Raw genomic sequence first — 17,457 nt, 5'->3', positions numbered from 1 at the left:
AGACTCGCTGGAAAAGATAAGGAAGTAATGTGACAATTTTAGCAACAAGTCATAAACATGGGGAAAAAACAAGAATAAACACCAACAGTAGATTCTGTAAGAGAGTTTGCAGTTTTTATTTTTGTGCGGTTTTTAAAGTTTTATTTATTTGTTTGGCTATTTGTTTATTTAGTTATTTATTGCAAATAATAATACACTTAAACGTAAAATATGACTATAAATAAATAATACACTGGAGGAAAATTGTTAATACTTTTTTAGATTTTCAATGTAAAATTTCCAGATTGTTATATTTAATTTGCTTAATGTACATAATATTCACTTAATGTATATAATGTTGGTGGTCCCCATCTTTAAGAAGGGGGACCGGAGGGTGTGTTCCAACTACAGGGGGATCACACTCCTCAACCTCCCGGGGAAAGTCTATGCCAGGGTGCTGGAAAGGAGAGTTCGTCCGCTAGTCGAACCTCGGATACAGGAGGAACAATGCGGTTTTCGTCCTGGTCGCGGAACACTGGACCAGCTCTTTATCCTCTCGAGGATACTTGAGGGTGCATGGGAGTTTGCCCAACCAGTCTACATGTGTTTTGTGGACTTGGAGAAGGCATTCGACCGTGTCCCTCGGGGTGTCCTGTGGGAGGTGTTGCGGGAGTATGGGGTGTCTGGCCCATTGCTACGGGCCATTCGATCCCTATACAACCGTTGCAAGAGCTTGGTTGACGGGGGTAACTACTTTGGCACAACACCGACAACATTTTGAGCATTTTCGACAGTTTGTGAAATGGTCGTCATTGGCATTACATGCCAGTAGTGTTCGCTAACTGACTTTACCGGTGATTATATTTATTATTGTTATTATTATTATAATTATTATGTATTATGATTAGTTTCCCCACCGGAAGAATGCGACGTTCTTGCCAGAACATTCCCAAATAATTGACCACGTTTATTAACAGACCAATTTTCTCCACAGTTTTAGGGTGAGCTAGAATAGATATATGGTTTCAGTAATACGAATAAGAGCGCAACAACATAGAGACAATGACGATCACTCTCATAATTTCATTACGTTAGTGCACCCATCGCTCCGCATCCTTAACGCTACATTGATGTCGAGAGTCTCTGACACAGCTGTGCTCTGCAGCACAGACACCCTGCTTATCTGTGATTCGGCCAGACTGGTGTTGAACTCCAAAGACATGCGCGGGGTTAGGTTAGTTGCTGTTGGTGTGAGTGGTTGTCTGAGTCTCTCTAATAACCCTCCAACAGACTGGCGACCTGTCCAGGGTGTACTTTTGCCCTATGACAGCTGGAATACAACCTGAATAAAATAAGTAGGAGAAAATGAATGATGTTTATGAACTGTAGTTAATGTAGTCAGACAATAAGTTACCGAGCAACAGGCCACAAGTCTTGGTGCAGAATCATACTAAGATTTAAAAAATAAAATGTTGGCACTGGTGTTTGAAACAGTATACTGTCAGTAAGACTGGAGCAACTGCACACATCTGGAAACTAATAACTAGAGTAGTTAAGTAACATTTTGTTACTGCATCCATTTAGCCAGGTATAATTAGCATGTCTACATACATGTCATTTCTAATGTGGTCCTATGTGGTATGTTGTAGGACAGTGAAGTGTCTGACACTGACCATGTACCAGTGCCTGAGAACACTGGTATGGAGGGGGAGAACGCACCTCTTTACTGTATTTGTCGGAAACCAGACATCAACTGCTTCATGATGTAAGTATATATCAGTTTTATATTTGCAGTACGTGCAGTAGGGGTGGGCGCTAGCTTCAGCAATGTTATCAGAGTTTGTTTTTTTTTAAATGAAGAGCTTCTATTTCGAGAAAACTACCAATAAGGATATATGCACAGATATAGAAAACAATACTGTAACATTTTATTGATGCTTGCAGTTTGGAGGAAGCAGTATTTGCAAGTGTAACTAAATTCCAGGCATTTTCCATCCTTCTTTTCATATCAGCTTTTTTCTAATTGTCAGTGTGAACCAAGGTGTCAGCAGCAGCATTATAGTGCAAAAGTAGTGACCCAGCATACATCAAATGTAAGCACAAAAGTAGCCAAGGTAGTGTTTTTCCTGGAAGTTTTAAGTGAAAGGATAAAGTAACTGCTTACCACTTTAGTTTAACAATGATTAATGAAATGTAACCGTGTAACTCATCAGCAGTCTGCACAGTATGGTCACATATTAAAACTGAAGAATATGTTGTACTTGTTGTAGTGTTTCATCATGGGTCCAGTTTTTACCCAGGTGCTTAAAGCCCTTCTTTACCCTCATGTAACACCAACAGTAATTTCCAACCACTATTTCCTGTTCCTGTCAGTCAAACAAACAGACGACAAACATCTTCTATAAACAGGAATAATGTCATTTTATCGGATTAGAAAACATCTAATCTAGCGTTGATATTACACTGCTGTTTAGTGTCTGGCTGATCTCAGTGTCACCAAAATATCTGCCCTACATGTCAAACAATAAGAGAACTTGAAACAGTAACATCACCTAGCAGCTTATTTTAATTAGTGCTAACGTTTTGTTTGCTGGCTAACATTGCTATTATTATAGTCACAGTTAATTGACTTTGAATAGCTTTATTTCAAAAGTAATTTTACAATTTCACAGCCATTTAGCTGTGTTAACTGTACATGCTGTAGGTCATAAGGCGTGCATGGATCATTTTTATAATCAGCCTCTTATCTTTTGTCCACCACAGACTTTGCCATGATAAATTGGTCAGTTGACAACCAGGAGCCGTACACCTTAACCTCAGAGGCCAGGACATCCAGGGGCAGTGTGAACACGCACTTGCTTAAATGGGACGCAAGACGGACTATAGAGGGCCACCCGCTTGCCAGACAACCAAGTGCTGTCCCTGTCCACGGCCAGTGTGAGAAGGACTCTCACTAAAGTCAACCCACACAAAGCTGCTGGACCAGACAATATACCTGGACGCGTGCTCGGAGCCCGTGCTGACCAGCTGACTGATGTCCTAGCGGGCATCTTTAACATCTCCCTGAGTCAAGCTGTTGTGCCACAGTGCTTTAAAACCACCACCATCATACCTGTCCCCAGACCTTCCCAAAGCCTAATTCCACAATGATTGCCTGAGCCTATTCTTGTTAAATGATGAAAAACTCAAAGGCACGTTTGGGCAGTGGATCTGTGTGAAATCAGCAGCTTGCAAAACGAAATCAAAATGTGTGCTATTGATTCTAAAAATAGAAATCACAATAAAGTTCAACATTTACTAAAACCGCCATTCAGTCATCTGAGAGTCTTTACTCATGAAATTATAATGGTTAGATGAATGTATATGCAGTGATTTACTGATCAATGATAAAAGGGGAGATTTATGCAATAACGAAGACTGTCATGAAAAGTATTTGGCATCTGATCTCCTGTAACCTGCGGAGCTAAGCTGTTTTACCAGCTCTGCTCTCTGATTTTTCTTTTTTCTTTTATGAAAAAACACAAGTTGTCAAAGTTATTTGTTTGCAAATGTATTTCAGAAATATCGACATACTTTTTTTAATCAGCAGAAACTTTATGTCAGTAGTGCAAAAACCTGCACTGATCTGACCTCATTTCTTCCTCATCCTGATTCCTGACCTGGGAAGGGAGAGAAATATTTGTTTTTGTTTGTCTTCTTGTTTTATTTAATTCCTTGTGGGATTTGGATCCAACACGTAAAGTATGCATATTATGCACACACACAAACACACATGCAGCTATTACCCATTTCTTGTATTCTTGAATAAAGACATTGATTTGACACATTTAATTAGCGGCCAATTGTTTTTATTGTTCAATTATTAAGAAAAAAGAAAAGGTGGGGGTGGGTGGGATGGAAAGGGAGAGAGGAGAGAAAACCCCAACAATCCCCTCTGAGCAAGCACTAGGCGACAGTGGATAGGAAAAACTCCCTTTAAAATTAAAGGAAGAAACCTATGACAGAACCAGGCTCTAGAGGGGGCAGTCAACTGTCGGGACTGGTTGGGGGGTGACTGTGAAAAGAGGGGAGGGAGATGGGAGAGGTGTTAGTAGTTAAGGGGGGGGGGGGGGGGATTAAGCTGGAGCAGAGGTGGGGGAAGAAGAGGTGACATTGGCAGTAGTGAAAGAAGGAGTGTTCTTCCTCCAGAAGAAGCAGAAGCGTTTTTTCTTTTTCTTCAGCTGCTCTTCCACGAGCACCTTTTTCTCGAGGATGAGGATTTTCAGCTCCTCGATTGTTTCGGTGTTTTGCTTCTGCAGCTTGTTGCATTTTTTCTCCACTTCTTCTATTTCAGCTTGTTTTTCTTCCAACTTTTCTTTCAGCACTTTAGATGTTGCCTCCTGTTTCTCAAACTCCTGGAGAAGAAGTTTTTCTTCTCTCTGCTTACTGACCAGCTGTTCTCTCTCTTGAAGCAGGTCTTGATATTTGTGCAGTGTCTCTTCGAACTTTACCTGCAGCATCCTGTCGTTTCCCTCCATGAGCTGGAGTTGGCACTCCATGTCTCCCTGCTTTCTGTCCAGCTGCTCTTTCTCTTGAAGGATTTCTTTATTCTGTCGCAGAGCTTCATCAAGCTTTCCTTGCAAGCTTTCATTTTGTTGCTTGATGCTCTGCAGATTGGAATCCATTTCTTTTTGTTTGATTCCTTGTTCCCTTTTCTCTTGGAGAAGCTTCTCATTTGCTTGCTCTGTGCGATCAAGCCTTTTTTTGTCGACACTGTACATTAGCTCCATGTCTCGGAGCTTGGAGTGCAGCCCTCTCTTCTTCGTGCTGTCTTGCATCTTCTCTTGGAGGAGTTTTCTATTTTGTCGCAGAGCTTGATCAAGCTTTCCTTGCAAGCTTTCAATGTGTTGCTTGATGCTCTGAAGCTTGGAATGCATTTCTTTCTCTTTTAACTCCTTTTGCCTTTTCTCTTTGAGAAGCTTTTCATTTTCTTGCAGTGTGCGATCAAGCCTTTTTTTGTCTACACTGTACATTAGCTCCATTTCTTGGAGATTGCTGTGCAGCCCTCTCTTCTTCATGCCATCTTGTTTCTTCTCTTGGACAAGTTTTTTATTTTGTTGCAGGGCTTCATCAAGCTTTCCTTGGAGCTCCTGGTTCTTTTTGTCCATGTCATGGAGATCTTGTTGTTTCTCCTCAATAATAGCTTCCTTTTCTTGAAGCTGGTATGACAACTTTTTTAGTTCAGCGCTCTTTCGCTCATTTTCCTCCATCAAGAACTTAATCTTCTCTGTGTTTCTGAGCGCTTCATCCTCCATTTCTTCCAAACGCTTTTCCTCTAGTTCCACTTGGTCACACCAAGGAAGAGAGGAAAGGGAAGAGTCTAGTGGCTCATCCCAGGGAAGAGCGTATGGGTCAACTTCTTGTCCCTTTGGATTTGTTTGAGACATCTTGGGTCTGGATACAGTTACAACTGCAAAGGATCCAAATATTTCAAAAGGCTTTTCTGGCGAACGGTTCAATGCTGCACACATCAAGGCTGCGAGAAACGGACTAAAAGTCGTTGCTCTTCACCCCTATTTATAGGTTTTAAGGGTCAACGGATCAAAGGAAAGAATGGTGGTAAGATTCTACGTGTGTGACGTCATAATTCTGTAAGGCAATGAGGTTGTCACGTGATATTTTTGGAGGAGGGCATTTTTCAACTTGGACAAATTATCAATAAAGTTTCAATCTCTGTTATTTTCCCCAAAAAACGTGTTGTCGCAATAATGTTTTCTACTGTAATATGTGCCAACAGATGGCGCAGTTTAAAGTTGGCTGTTACTCTGCCCAGGCTGCTACCATAGAAGAAGAATGTAGACCAATAGTACTTTGACGATGTCCGCTGATCGTTTCCGTGTAAATCTTAGCATTGCTTTAGCCGTCAAGCTAAAGGTTTAGCTTCATACTGCCATATTTGCACAGTAACAAAATATTTAAACGGTCTCAGATCATGGTGAGTATTTGAAAAAATGTTTATTTAATGTGAAGCCTGTGATGTGGAAAGGTTAGCAAGCGTAATTTTGCCTATTGTGTTATACACGGGTGCTTACATCCGAGTAGTGTTGATCTTTTCTAAGGTCCATGGGTTTATCCAACGAGCAGCTAAGTCACCGTTATATCTGTAATTTTGTGTGCAACGTCTTAATGCAAAAAAAAAAAAAAAAAAAATCAAATCCCAAATCAACGCAACGAAGCAAAGACTAAACAAAAAAAAAACCCACAATGCGTTTTTAAGCTCTCTCTGCGTTCACTGTCTCTGCAAGTGTCAAACTTCCTCGCTTTAGCTGATGCTAACCAACATTAGCGCTTACGGTTCGTATATAAACACAACTGTCAGCCCTTCACTTTTGGTGCCGACAACATTTTGAGCATTTTCGACAGTTTGTGAAATGGTCGTCATTGGCATTACATGCCAGTAGTGTTCGCTAATTGACTTTACCGGGGATTATATTTATTACAACGTTACTGCGCGGAAGTGATCATAGTGTATGCTTATGAACGTGAGTGGTAGGTGTTATTAGTGCGACTTTACCCTTAATTAGTTTCCCCACCGGAAGTAGAGTTGTTTATGCGACGTGATGGCTAGAGCAGTCCCAAACAATCGATCGCGTTTATTAACAGACCAATTCTCTCCAAACTTTTAGGGTAAGCTAGACTAGAGATATGGTTGCAATAATACGAACAAGGGCGCAACAGCATATTGACAATGGCGAGAACTTTAATATTTACATTGTGTTAGTGCACCCATCGCTCCGCATCCTTAACGCTACATTGATGTCGAGAGTCTCTGACACAGCTGTGCTCTGCAGCACAGACACCCTGCTTATCTGTGATTCGGCCAGACTGGTGTTGAACTCCAAAGACATGCGCGGGGTTAGGTTAGTTGGCTGTTGGTGTGAGTGGTTGTCTGAGTCTCTCTAATAACCCTCCAACAGACTGGCGACCTGTCCAGGGTGTACTTTTGCCCTATGACAGCTGGAATACAACCTGAATAAAATAAGTAGGAGAAAATGAATGATGTTTATGAACTGTAGTTAATGTAGTCAGACAATAAGTTACCGAGCAACAGGCCACAAGTCTTGGTGCAGAATCATACTAAGATTTAAAAAATAAAATGTTGGCACTGGTGTTTGAAACAGTATACTGTCAGTAAGACTGGAGCAACTGCACACATCTGGAAACTAATAACTAGAGTAGTTAAGTAACATTTTGTTACTGCATCCATTTAGCCAGGTATAATTAGCATGTCTACATACATGTCATTTCTAATGTGGTCCTATGTGGTATGTTGTAGGACAGTGAAGTGTCTGACACTGACCATGTACCAGTGCCTGAGAACACTGGTATGGAGGGGGAGAACGCACCTCTTTACTGTATTTGTCGGAAACCAGACATCAACTGCTTCATGATGTAAGTATATATCAGTTTTATATTTGCAGTACGTGCAGTAGGGGTGGGCGCTAGCTTCAGCAATGTTATCAGAGTTTGTTTTTTTTTAAATGAAGAGCTTCTATTTCGAGAAAACTACCAATAAGGATATATGCACAGATATAGAAAACAATACTGTAACATTTTATTGATGCTTGCAGTTTGGAGGAAGCAGTATTTGCAAGTGTAACTAAATTCCAGGGATTTTCCATCCTTCTTTTCATATCAGCTTTTTTCTAATTGTCAGTGTGAACCAAGGTGTCAGCAGCAGCATTATAGTGCAAAAGTAGTGACCCAGCATAGATCAAATGTAAGCACAAAAGTAGCCAAGGTAGTGTTTTTCCTGGAAGTTTTAAGTGAAAGGATAAAGTAACTGCTTACCACTTTAGTTTAACAATGATTAATGAAATGTAACCGTGTAACTCATCAGCAGTCTGCACAGTATGGTCACATATTAAAACTGAAGAATATGTTGTACTTGTTGTAGTGTTTCATCATGGGTCCAGTTTTTACCCAGGTGCTTAAAGCCCTTCTTTACCCTCATGTAACACCAACAGTAATTTCCAACCACTATTTCCTGTTCCTGTCAGTCAAACAAACAGACGACAAACATCTTCTATAAACAGGAATAATGTCATTTTATCGGATTAGAAAACATCTAATCTAGCGTTGATATTACACTGCTGTTTAGTGTCTGGCTGATCTCAGTGTCACCAAAATATCTGCCCTACGTGTCAAACAATGAGAGAACTTGAAACAGTAACATCACCTAGCAGCTTATTTTAATTAGTGCTAACGTTTTGTTTGCTGGCTAACATTGCTATTATTATAGTCACAGTTAATTGACTTTGAATAGCTTTATTTCAAAAGTAATTTTACAATTTCACAGCCATTTAGCTGTGTTAACTGTACATGCTGTAGGTCATAAGGCGTGCATGGATCATTTTTATAATCAGCCTCTTATCTTTTGTCCACCACAGGCTTTGCCATGATAAATTGGTCAGTTGACAACCAGGAGCCGTACACCTTAACCTCAGAGGCCAGGACATCCAGGGGCAGTGTGAACACGCACTTGCTTAAATGGGACGCAAGACGGACTATAGAGGGCCACCCGCTTGCCAGACAACCAAGTGCTGTCCCTGTCCACGGCCAGTGTGAGAAGGACTCTCACTAAAGTCAACCCACACAAAGCTGCTGGACCAGACAATATACCTGGACGCGTGCTCGGAGCCCGTGCTGACCAGCTGACTGATGTCCTAGCGGGCATCTTTAACATCTCCCTGAGTCAAGCTGTTGTGCCACAGTGCTTTAAAACCACCACCATCATACCTGTCCCCAGACCTTCCCAAAGCCTAATTACACAATGATTGCCTGAGCCTATTCTTGTTAAATGATGAAAAACTCAAAGGCACGTTTGGGCAGTGGATCTGTGTGAAATCAGCAGCTTGCAAAACGAAATCAAAATGTGTGCTATTGATTCTAAAAATAGAAATCACAATAAAGTTCAACATTTACTAAAACCGCCATTCAGTCATCTGAGAGTCTTTACTCATGAAATTATAACGGTTAGATGAATGTATATGCAGTGATTTACTGATCAATGATAAAAGGGGAGATTTATGCAATAACGAAGACTGTCATGAAAAGTATTTGGCATCTGATCTCCTGTAACCTGCGGAGCTAAGCTGTTTTACCAGCTCTGCTCTCTGATTTTTCTTTTTTCTTTTATGAAAAAACACAAGTTGTCAAAGTTATTTGTTTGCAAATGTATTTCAGAAATATCGACATACTTTTTTTAATCAGCAGAAACTTTATGTCAGTAGTGCAAAAACCTGCACTGATCTGACCTCATTTCTTCCTCATCCTGATTCCTGACCTGGGAAGGGAGAGAAATATTTGTTTTTGTTTGTCTTCTTGTTTTATTTAATTCCTTGTGGGATTTGGATCCAACACGTAAAGTATGCATATTATGCACACACACAAACACACATGCAGCTATTACCCATTTCTTGTATTCTTGAATAAAGACATTGATTTGACACATTTAATTAGCGGCCAATTGTTTTTATTGTTCAATTATTAAGAAAAAAGAAAAGGTGGGGGTGGGTGGGATGGAAAGGGAGAGAGGAGAGAAAACCCCAACAATCCCCTCTGAGCAAGCACTAGGCGACAGTGGATAGGAAAAACTCCCTTTAAAATTAAAGGAAGAAACCTATGACAGAACCAGGCTCTAGAGGGGGCAGTCAACTGTCGGGACTGGTTGGGGGGTGACTGTGAAAAGAGGGGAGGGAGATGGGAGAGGTGTTAGTAGTTAAGGGGGGGGGGGGGGGATTAAGCTGGAGCAGAGGTGGGGGAAGAAGAGGTGACATTGGCAGTAGTGAAAGAAGGAGTGTTCTTCCTCCAGAAGAAGCAGAAGCGTTTTTTCTTTTTCTTCAGCTGCTCTTCCACGAGCACCTTTTTCTCGAGGATGAGGATTTTCAGCTCCTCGATTGTTTCGGTGTTTTGCTTCTGCAGCTTGTTGCATTTTTTCTCCACTTCTTCTATTTCAGCTTGTTTTTCTTCCAACTTTTCTTTCAGCACTTTAGATGTTGCCTCCTGTTTCTCAAACTCCTGGAGAAGAAGTTTTTCTTCTCTCTGCTTACTGACCAGCTGTTCTCTCTCTTGAAGCAGGTCTTGATATTTGTGCAGTGTCTCTTCGAACTTTACCTGCAGCATCCTGTCGTTTCCCTCCATGAGCTGGAGTTGGCACTCCATGTCTCCCTGCTTTCTGTCCAGCTGCTCTTTCTCTTGAAGGATTTCTTTATTCTGTCGCAGAGCTTCATCAAGCTTTCCTTGCAAGCTTTCATTTTGTTGCTTGATGCTCTGCAGATTGGAATCCATTTCTTTTTGTTTGATTCCTTGTTCCCTTTTCTCTTGGAGAAGCTTCTCATTTGCTTGCTCTGTGCGATCAAGCCTTTTTTTGTCGACACTGTACATTAGCTCCATGTCTCGGAGCTTGGAGTGCAGCCCTCTCTTCTTCGTGCTGTCTTGCATCTTCTCTTGGAGGAGTTTTCTATTTTGTCGCAGAGCTTGATCAAGCTTTCCTTGCAAGCTTTCAATGTGTTGCTTGATGCTCTGAAGCTTGGAATGCATTTCTTTCTCTTTTAACTCCTTTTGCCTTTTCTCTTTGAGAAGCTTTTCATTTTCTTGCAGTGTGCGATCAAGCCTTTTTTTGTCTACACTGTACATTAGCTCCATTTCTTGGAGATTGCTGTGCAGCCCTCTCTTCTTCATGCCATCTTGTTTCTTCTCTTGGACAAGTTTTTTATTTTGTTGCAGGGCTTCATCAAGCTTTCCTTGGAGCTCCTGGTTCTTTTTGTCCATGTCATGGAGATCTTGTTGTTTCTCCTCAATAATAGCTTCCTTTTCTTGAAGCTGGTATGACAACTTTTTTAGTTCAGCGCTCTTTCGCTCATTTTCCTCCATCAAGAACTTAATCTTCTCTGTGTTTCTGAGCGCTTCATCCTCCATTTCTTCCAAACGCTTTTCCTCTAGTTCCACTTGGTCACACCAAGGAAGAGAGGAAAGGGAAGAGTCTAGTGGCTCATCCCAGGGAAGAGCGTATGGGTCAACTTCTTGTCCCTTTGGATTTGTTTGAGACATCTTGGGTCTGGATACAGTTACAACTGCAAAGGATCCAAATATTTCAAAAGGCTTTTCTGGCGAACGGTTCAATGCTGCACACATCAAGGCTGCGAGAAACGGACTAAAAGTCGTTGCTCTTCACCCCTATTTATAGGTTTTAAGGGTCAACGGATCAAAGGAAAGAATGGTGGTAAGATTCTACGTGTGTGACGTCATAATTCTGTAAGGCAATGAGGTTGTCACGTGATATTTTTGGAGGAGGGCATTTTTCAACTTGGACAAATTATCAATAAAGTTTCAATCTCTGTTATTTTCCCCAAAAAACGTGTTGTCGCAATAATGTTTTCTACTGTAATATGTGCCAACAGATGGCGCAGTTTAAAGTTGGCTGTTACTCTGCCCAGGCTGCTACCATAGAAGAAGAATGTAGACCAATAGTACTTTGACGATGTCCGCTGATCGTTTCCGTGTAAATCTTAGCATTGCTTTAGCCGTCAAGCTAAAGGTTTAGCTTCATACTGCCATATTTGCACAGTAACAAAATATTTAAACGGTCTCAGATCATGGTGAGTATTTGAAAAAATGTTTATTTAATGTGAAGCCTGTGATGTGGAAAGGTTAGCAAGCGTAATTTTGCCTATTGTGTTATACACGGGTGCTTACATCCGAGTAGTGTTGATCTTTTCTAAGGTCCATGGGTTTATCCAACGAGCAGCTAAGTCACCGTTATATCTGTAATTTTGTGTGCAACGTCTTAATGCAAAAAAAAAAAAAAAAAAAATCAAATCCCAAATCAACGCAACGAAGCAAAGACTAAACAAAAAAAAACCCACAATGCGTTTTTAAGCTCTCTCTGCGTTCACTGTCTCTGCAAGTGTCAAACTTCCTCGCTTTAGCTGATGCTAACCAACATTAGCGCTTACGGTTCGTATATAAACACAACTGTCAGCCCTTCACTTTTGGTGCCGACAACATTTTGAGCATTTTCGACAGTTTGTGAAATGGTCGTCATTGGCATTACATGCCAGTAGTGTTCGCTAATTGACTTTACCGGGGATTATATTTATTACAACGTTACTGCGCGGAAGTGATCATAGTGTATGCTTATGAACGTGAGTGGTAGGTGTTATTAGTGCGACTTTACCCTTAATTAGTTTCCCCACCGGAAGTAGAGTTGTTTATGCGACGTGATGGCTAGAGCAGTCCCAAACAATCGATCGCGTTTATTAACAGACCAATTCTCTCCAAACTTTTAGGGTAAGCTAGACTAGAGATATGGTTGCAATAATACGAACAAGGGCGCAACAGCATATTGACAATGGCGAGAACTTTAATATTTACATTGTGTTAGTGCACCCATCGCTCCGCATCCTTAACGCTACATTGATGTCGAGAGTCTCTGACACAGCTGTGCTCTGCAGCACAGACACCCTGCTTATCTGTGATTCGGCCAGACTGGTGTTGAACTCCAAAGACATGCGCGGGGTTAGGTTAGTTGGCTGTTGGTGTGAGTGGTTGTCTGAGTCTCTCTAATAACCCTCCAACAGACTGGCGACCTGTCCAGGGTGTACTTTTGCCCTATGACAGCTGGAATACAACCTGAATAAAATAAGTAGGAGAAAATGAATGATGTTTATGAACTGTAGTTAATGTAGTCAGACAATAAGTTACCGAGCAACAGGCCACAAGTCTTGGTGCAGAATCATACTAAGATTTAAAAAATAAAATGTTGGCACTGGTGTTTGAAACAGTATACTGTCAGTAAGACTGGAGCAACTGCACACATCTGGAAACTAATAACTAGAGTAGTTAAGTAACATTTTGTTACTGCATCCATTTAGCCAGGTATAATTAGCATGTCTACATACATGTCATTTCTAATGTGGTCCTATGTGGTATGTTGTAGGACAGTGAAGTGTCTGACACTGACCATGTACCAGTGCCTGAGAACACTGGTATGGAGGGGGAGAACGCACCTCTTTACTGTATTTGTCGGAAACCAGACATCAACTGCTTCATGATGTAAGTATATATCAGTTTTATATTTGCAGTACGTGCAGTAGGGGTGGGCGCTAGCTTCAGCAATGTTATCAGAGTTTGTTTTTTTTTAAATGAAGAGCTTCTATTTCGAGAAAACTACCAATAAGGATATATGCACAGATATAGAAAACAATACTGTAACATTTTATTGATGCTTGCAGTTTGGAGGAAGCAGTATTTGCAAGTGTAACTAAATTCCAGGGATTTTCCATCCTTCTTTTCATATCAGCTTTTTTCTAATTGTCAGTGTGAACCAAGGTGTCAGCAGCAGCATTATAGTGCAAAAGTAGTGACCCAGCATAGATCAAATGTAAGCACAAAAGTAGCCAAGGTAGTGTTTTTCCTGGAAGTTTTAAGTGAAAGGATAAAGTAACTGCTTACCACTTTAGTTTAACAATGATTAATGAAATGTAACCGTGTAACTCATCAGCAGTCTGCACAGTATGGTCACATATTAAAACTGAAGAATATGTTGTACTTGTTGTAGTGTTTCATCATGGGTCCAGTTTTTACCCAGGTGCTTAAAGCCCTTCTTTACCCTCATGTAACACCAACAGTAATTTCCAACCACTATTTCCTGTTCCTGTCAGTCAAACAAACAGACGACAAACATCTTCTATAAACAGGAATAATGTCATTTTATCGGATTAGAAAACATCTAATCTAGCGTTGATATTACACTGCTGTTTAGTGTCTGGCTAATCTCAGTGTCACCAAAATATCTGCCCTACATGTCAAACAATGAGAGAACTTGAAACAGTAACATCACCTAGCAGCTTATTTTAATTAGTGCTAACGTTTTGTTTGCTGGCTAACATTGCTATTATTATAGTCACAGTTAATTGACTTTGAATAGCTTTATTTCAAAAGTAATTTTACAATTTCACAGCCATTTAGCTGTGTTAACTGTACATGCTGTAGGTCATAAGGCGTGCATGGATCATTTTTATAATCAGCCTCTTATCTTTTGTCCACCACAGGCTTTGCCATGATAAATTGGTCAGTTGACAACCAGGAGCCGTACACCTTAACCTCAGAGGCCAGGACATCCAGGGGCAGTGTGAACACGCACTTGCTTAAATGGGACGCAAGACGGACTATAGAGGGCCACCCGCTTGCCAGACAACCAAGTGCTGTCCCTGTCCACGGCCAGTGTGAGAAGGACTCTCACTAAAGTCAACCCACACAAAGCTGCTGGACCAGACAATATACCTGGACGCGTGCTCGGAGCCCGTGCTGACCAGCTGACTGATGTCCTAGCGGGCATCTTTAACATCTCCCTGAGTCAAGCTGTTGTGCCACAGTGCTTTAAAACCACCACCATCATACCTGTCCCCAGACCTTCCCAAAGCCTAATTACACAATGATTGCCTGAGCCTATTCTTGTTAAATGATGAAAAACTCAAAGGCACGTTTGGGCAGTGGATCTGTGTGAAATCAGCAGCTTGCAAAACGAAATCAAAATGTGTGCTATTGATTCTAAAAATAGAAATCACAATAAAGTTCAACATTTACTAAAACCGCCATTCAGTCATCTGAGAGTCTTTACTCATGAAATTATAACGGTTAGATGAATGTATATGCAGTGATTTACTGATCAATGATAAAAGGGGAGATTTATGCAATAACGAAGACTGTCATGAAAAGTATTTGGCATCTGATCTCCTGTAACCTGCGGAGCTAAGCTGTTTTACCAGCTCTGCTCTCTGATTTTTCTTTTTTCTTTTATGAAAAAACACAAGTTGTCAAAGTTATTTGTTTGCAAATGTATTTCAGAAATATCGACATACTTTTTTTAATCAGCAGAAACTTTATGTCAGTAGTGCAAAAACCTGCACTGATCTGACCTCATTTCTTCCTCATCCTGATTCCTGACCTGGGAAGGGAGAGAAATATTTGTTTTTGTTTGTCTTCTTGTTTTATTTAATTCCTTGTGGGATTTGGATCCAACACGTAAAGTATGCATATTATGCACACACACAAACACACATGCAGCTATTACCCATTTCTTGTATTCTTGAATAAAGACATTGATTTGACACATTTAATTAGCGGCCAATTGTTTTTATTGTTCAATTATTAAGAAAAAAGAAAAGGTGGGGGTGGGTGGGATGGAAAGTAAAGGGAGAGAGGAGAGAAAACCCCAACAATCCCCTCTGAGCAAGCACTAGGCGACAGTGGATAGGAAAAACTCCCTTTAAAATTAAAGGAAGAAACCTATGACAGAACCAGGCTCTAGAGGGGGCAGTCAACTGTCGGGACTGGTTGGGGGGTGACTGTGAAAAGAGGGGAGGGAGATGGGAGAGGTGTTAGTAGTTAAGGGGGGGGGGGATTAAGCTGGAGCAGAGGTGGGGGAAGAAGAGGTGACATTGGCAGTAGTGAAAGAAGGAGTGTTCTTCCTCCAGAAGAAGCAGAAGCGTTTTTTCTTTTTCTTCAGCTGCTCTTCCACGAGCACCTTTTTCTCGAGGATGAGGATTTTCAGCTCCTCGATTGTTTCGGTGTTTTGCTTCTGCAGCTTGTTGCATTTTTTCTCCACTTCTTCTATTTCAGCTTGTTTTTCTTCCAACTTTTCTTTCAGCACTTTAGATGTTGCCTCCTGTTTCTCAAACTCCTGGAGAAGAAGTTTTTCTTCTCTCTGCTTACTGACCAGCTGTTCTCTCTCTTGAAGCAGGTCTTGATATTTGTGCAGTGTCTCTTCGAACTTTACCTGCAGCATCCTGTCGTTTCCCTCCATGAGCTGGAGTTGGCACTCCATGTCTCCCTGCTTTCTGTCCAGCTGCTCTTTCTCTTGAAGGATTTCTTTATTCTGTCGCAGAGCTTCATCAAGCTTTCCTTGCAAGCTTTCATTTTGTTGCTTGATGCTCTGCAGATTGGAATCCATTTCTTTTTGTTTGATTTCTTGTTCCCTTTTCTCTTGGAGGAGCTTTTCATTTGCTTGCTCTGTGCGATCAAGCCTTTTTTTGTCTACACTGTACATTAGCTCCATGTCTCGGAGCTTGGAGTGCAGCCCTCTCTTCTTCGTGCTGTCTTGCATCTTCTCTTGGAGGAGTTTTCTATTTTGTCGCAGAGCTTGATCAAGCTTTCCTTGCAAGCTTTCAATGTGTTGCTTGATGCTCTGAAGCTTGGAATGCATTTCTTTCTCTTTTAACTCCTTTTGCCTTTTCTCTTTGAGAAGCTTTTCATTTTCTTGCAGTGTGCGATCAAGCCTTTTTTTGTCTACACTGTACATTAGCTCCATTTCTTGGAGATTGCTGTGCAGCCCTCTCTTCTTCATGCCATCTTGTTTCTTCTCTTGGACAAGTTTTTTATTTTGTTGCAGGGCTTCATCAAGCTTTCCTTGGAGCTCCTGGTTCTTTTTGTCCATGTCATGGAGATCTTGTTGTTTCTCCTCAATAATAGCTTCCTTTTCTTGAAGCTGGTATGACAACTTTTTTAGTTCAGCGCTCTTTCGCTCATTTTCCTCCATCAAGAACTTAATCTTCTCTGTGTTTCTGAGCGCTTCATCCTCCATTTCTTCCAAACGCTTTTCCTCTAGTTCCACTTGGTCACACCAAGGAAGAGAGGAAAGGGAAGAATCTAGTGGCTCATCCCAGGGAAGAGCGTATGGGTCAACTTCTTGTCCCTTTGGATTTGTTTGAGACATCTTGGGTCTGGATACAGTTAGAATTGCAAAGGATCCAAATATTTCAAAAGGCTTTTCTGGCGAACGGTTCAATGCTGCACACATCAAGGCTGCGAGAAACGGACTAAAAGTCGTTGCTCTTCACCCCTATTTATAGGTTTTAAGGGTCAACGGATCAAAGGAAAGAATGGTGGTAAGATTCTACGTGTGTGACGTCATAATTCTGTAAGGCAATGAGGTTGTCACGTGATATTTTTGGAGGCGGGCATTTTTCAACTTGGACAAATTATCAATAAAGTTTCAATCTCTGTTATTTTCCCCAAAAAACGTGTTGTCGCAATAATGTTTTCTACTGTAATATGTGCCAACAGATGGCGCAGTTTAAAGTTGGCTGTTACTCTGCCCAGTCTGCTACCATAGAAGAAGAATGTAGACCAATAGTACTTTGACGATGTCCGCTGATCGTTTCCGTGTAAATCTTAGCATTGCTTTAGCCGTCAAGCTAAAGGTTTAGCTTCATACTGCCATATTTGCAGAGTAACAAAATATTTAAACGGTCTCAGATCATGGTGAGTATTTGAAAAAATGTTTATTTAATGTGAAGCCTGTGATGTGGAAAGGTTAGCAAGCGTAATTTTGCCTATTGTGTTATACACGGGTGCTTACATCCGAGTAATTTTGATCTTTTCTAAGGTCCATGGGTTTATCCAACGAGCAGCTAAGTCACCGTTATATCTGTAATT

At 41.0% G+C, this 17,457-nt stretch overlaps 1 protein-coding gene and 3 long non-coding RNA genes across 5 annotated transcripts; 3 read left to right on the top strand and 1 right to left on the bottom strand.

The window, feature by feature from the left end:
* The first annotated feature begins 15 nt into the window (after positions 1–15).
* Positions 16–3,810, top strand: LOC112436524 (uncharacterized). Of its 2 annotated transcripts, none has more exons than XR_013094489.1 (3): positions 16–96; positions 1,629–1,744; positions 2,743–3,810. It is a non-coding gene; the product is annotated as an uncharacterized LOC112436524 (long non-coding RNA). The 2 variants fall into 2 exon arrangements; XR_013094490.1 differs by lacking the exon at positions 16–96 and adding an exon at positions 813–833.
* Positions 3,811–5,815: 2,005 nt separating this feature from the next.
* LOC112436609 (uncharacterized) lies at positions 5,816–9,476 on the top strand. The gene is made up of 3 exons (XR_003025168.2): positions 5,816–5,953; positions 7,295–7,410; positions 8,409–9,476. It is a non-coding gene; the product is annotated as an uncharacterized LOC112436609 (long non-coding RNA).
* Positions 9,477–9,483: 7 nt separating this feature from the next.
* LOC143413927 (uncharacterized) lies at positions 9,484–11,423 on the bottom strand. The gene has a single exon (XM_076877379.1). The coding sequence runs from the start codon at positions 11,152–11,154 to the stop codon at positions 9,760–9,762; it is 1,395 nt and encodes a 464-aa protein (XP_076733494.1). The 5' UTR covers positions 11,155–11,423; the 3' UTR covers positions 9,484–9,759.
* Positions 11,424–11,480: 57 nt separating this feature from the next.
* On the top strand, positions 11,481–15,140 carry LOC112436568 (uncharacterized). The gene is made up of 3 exons (XR_003025155.2): positions 11,481–11,618; positions 12,959–13,074; positions 14,073–15,140. It is a non-coding gene; the product is annotated as an uncharacterized LOC112436568 (long non-coding RNA).
* Positions 15,141–17,457: the final 2,317 nt, after the last annotated feature.

This window comes from Maylandia zebra, linkage group LG19 (genome assembly GCF_041146795.1).
Source record: "Maylandia zebra isolate NMK-2024a linkage group LG19, Mzebra_GT3a, whole genome shotgun sequence".
Taxonomy (NCBI): Eukaryota; Metazoa; Chordata; class Actinopteri; order Cichliformes; family Cichlidae; genus Maylandia; species Maylandia zebra.
The sequence above is the reverse complement of the archived record's forward strand: the minus strand, read 5'-3'. Positions and strand labels throughout refer to the sequence as shown.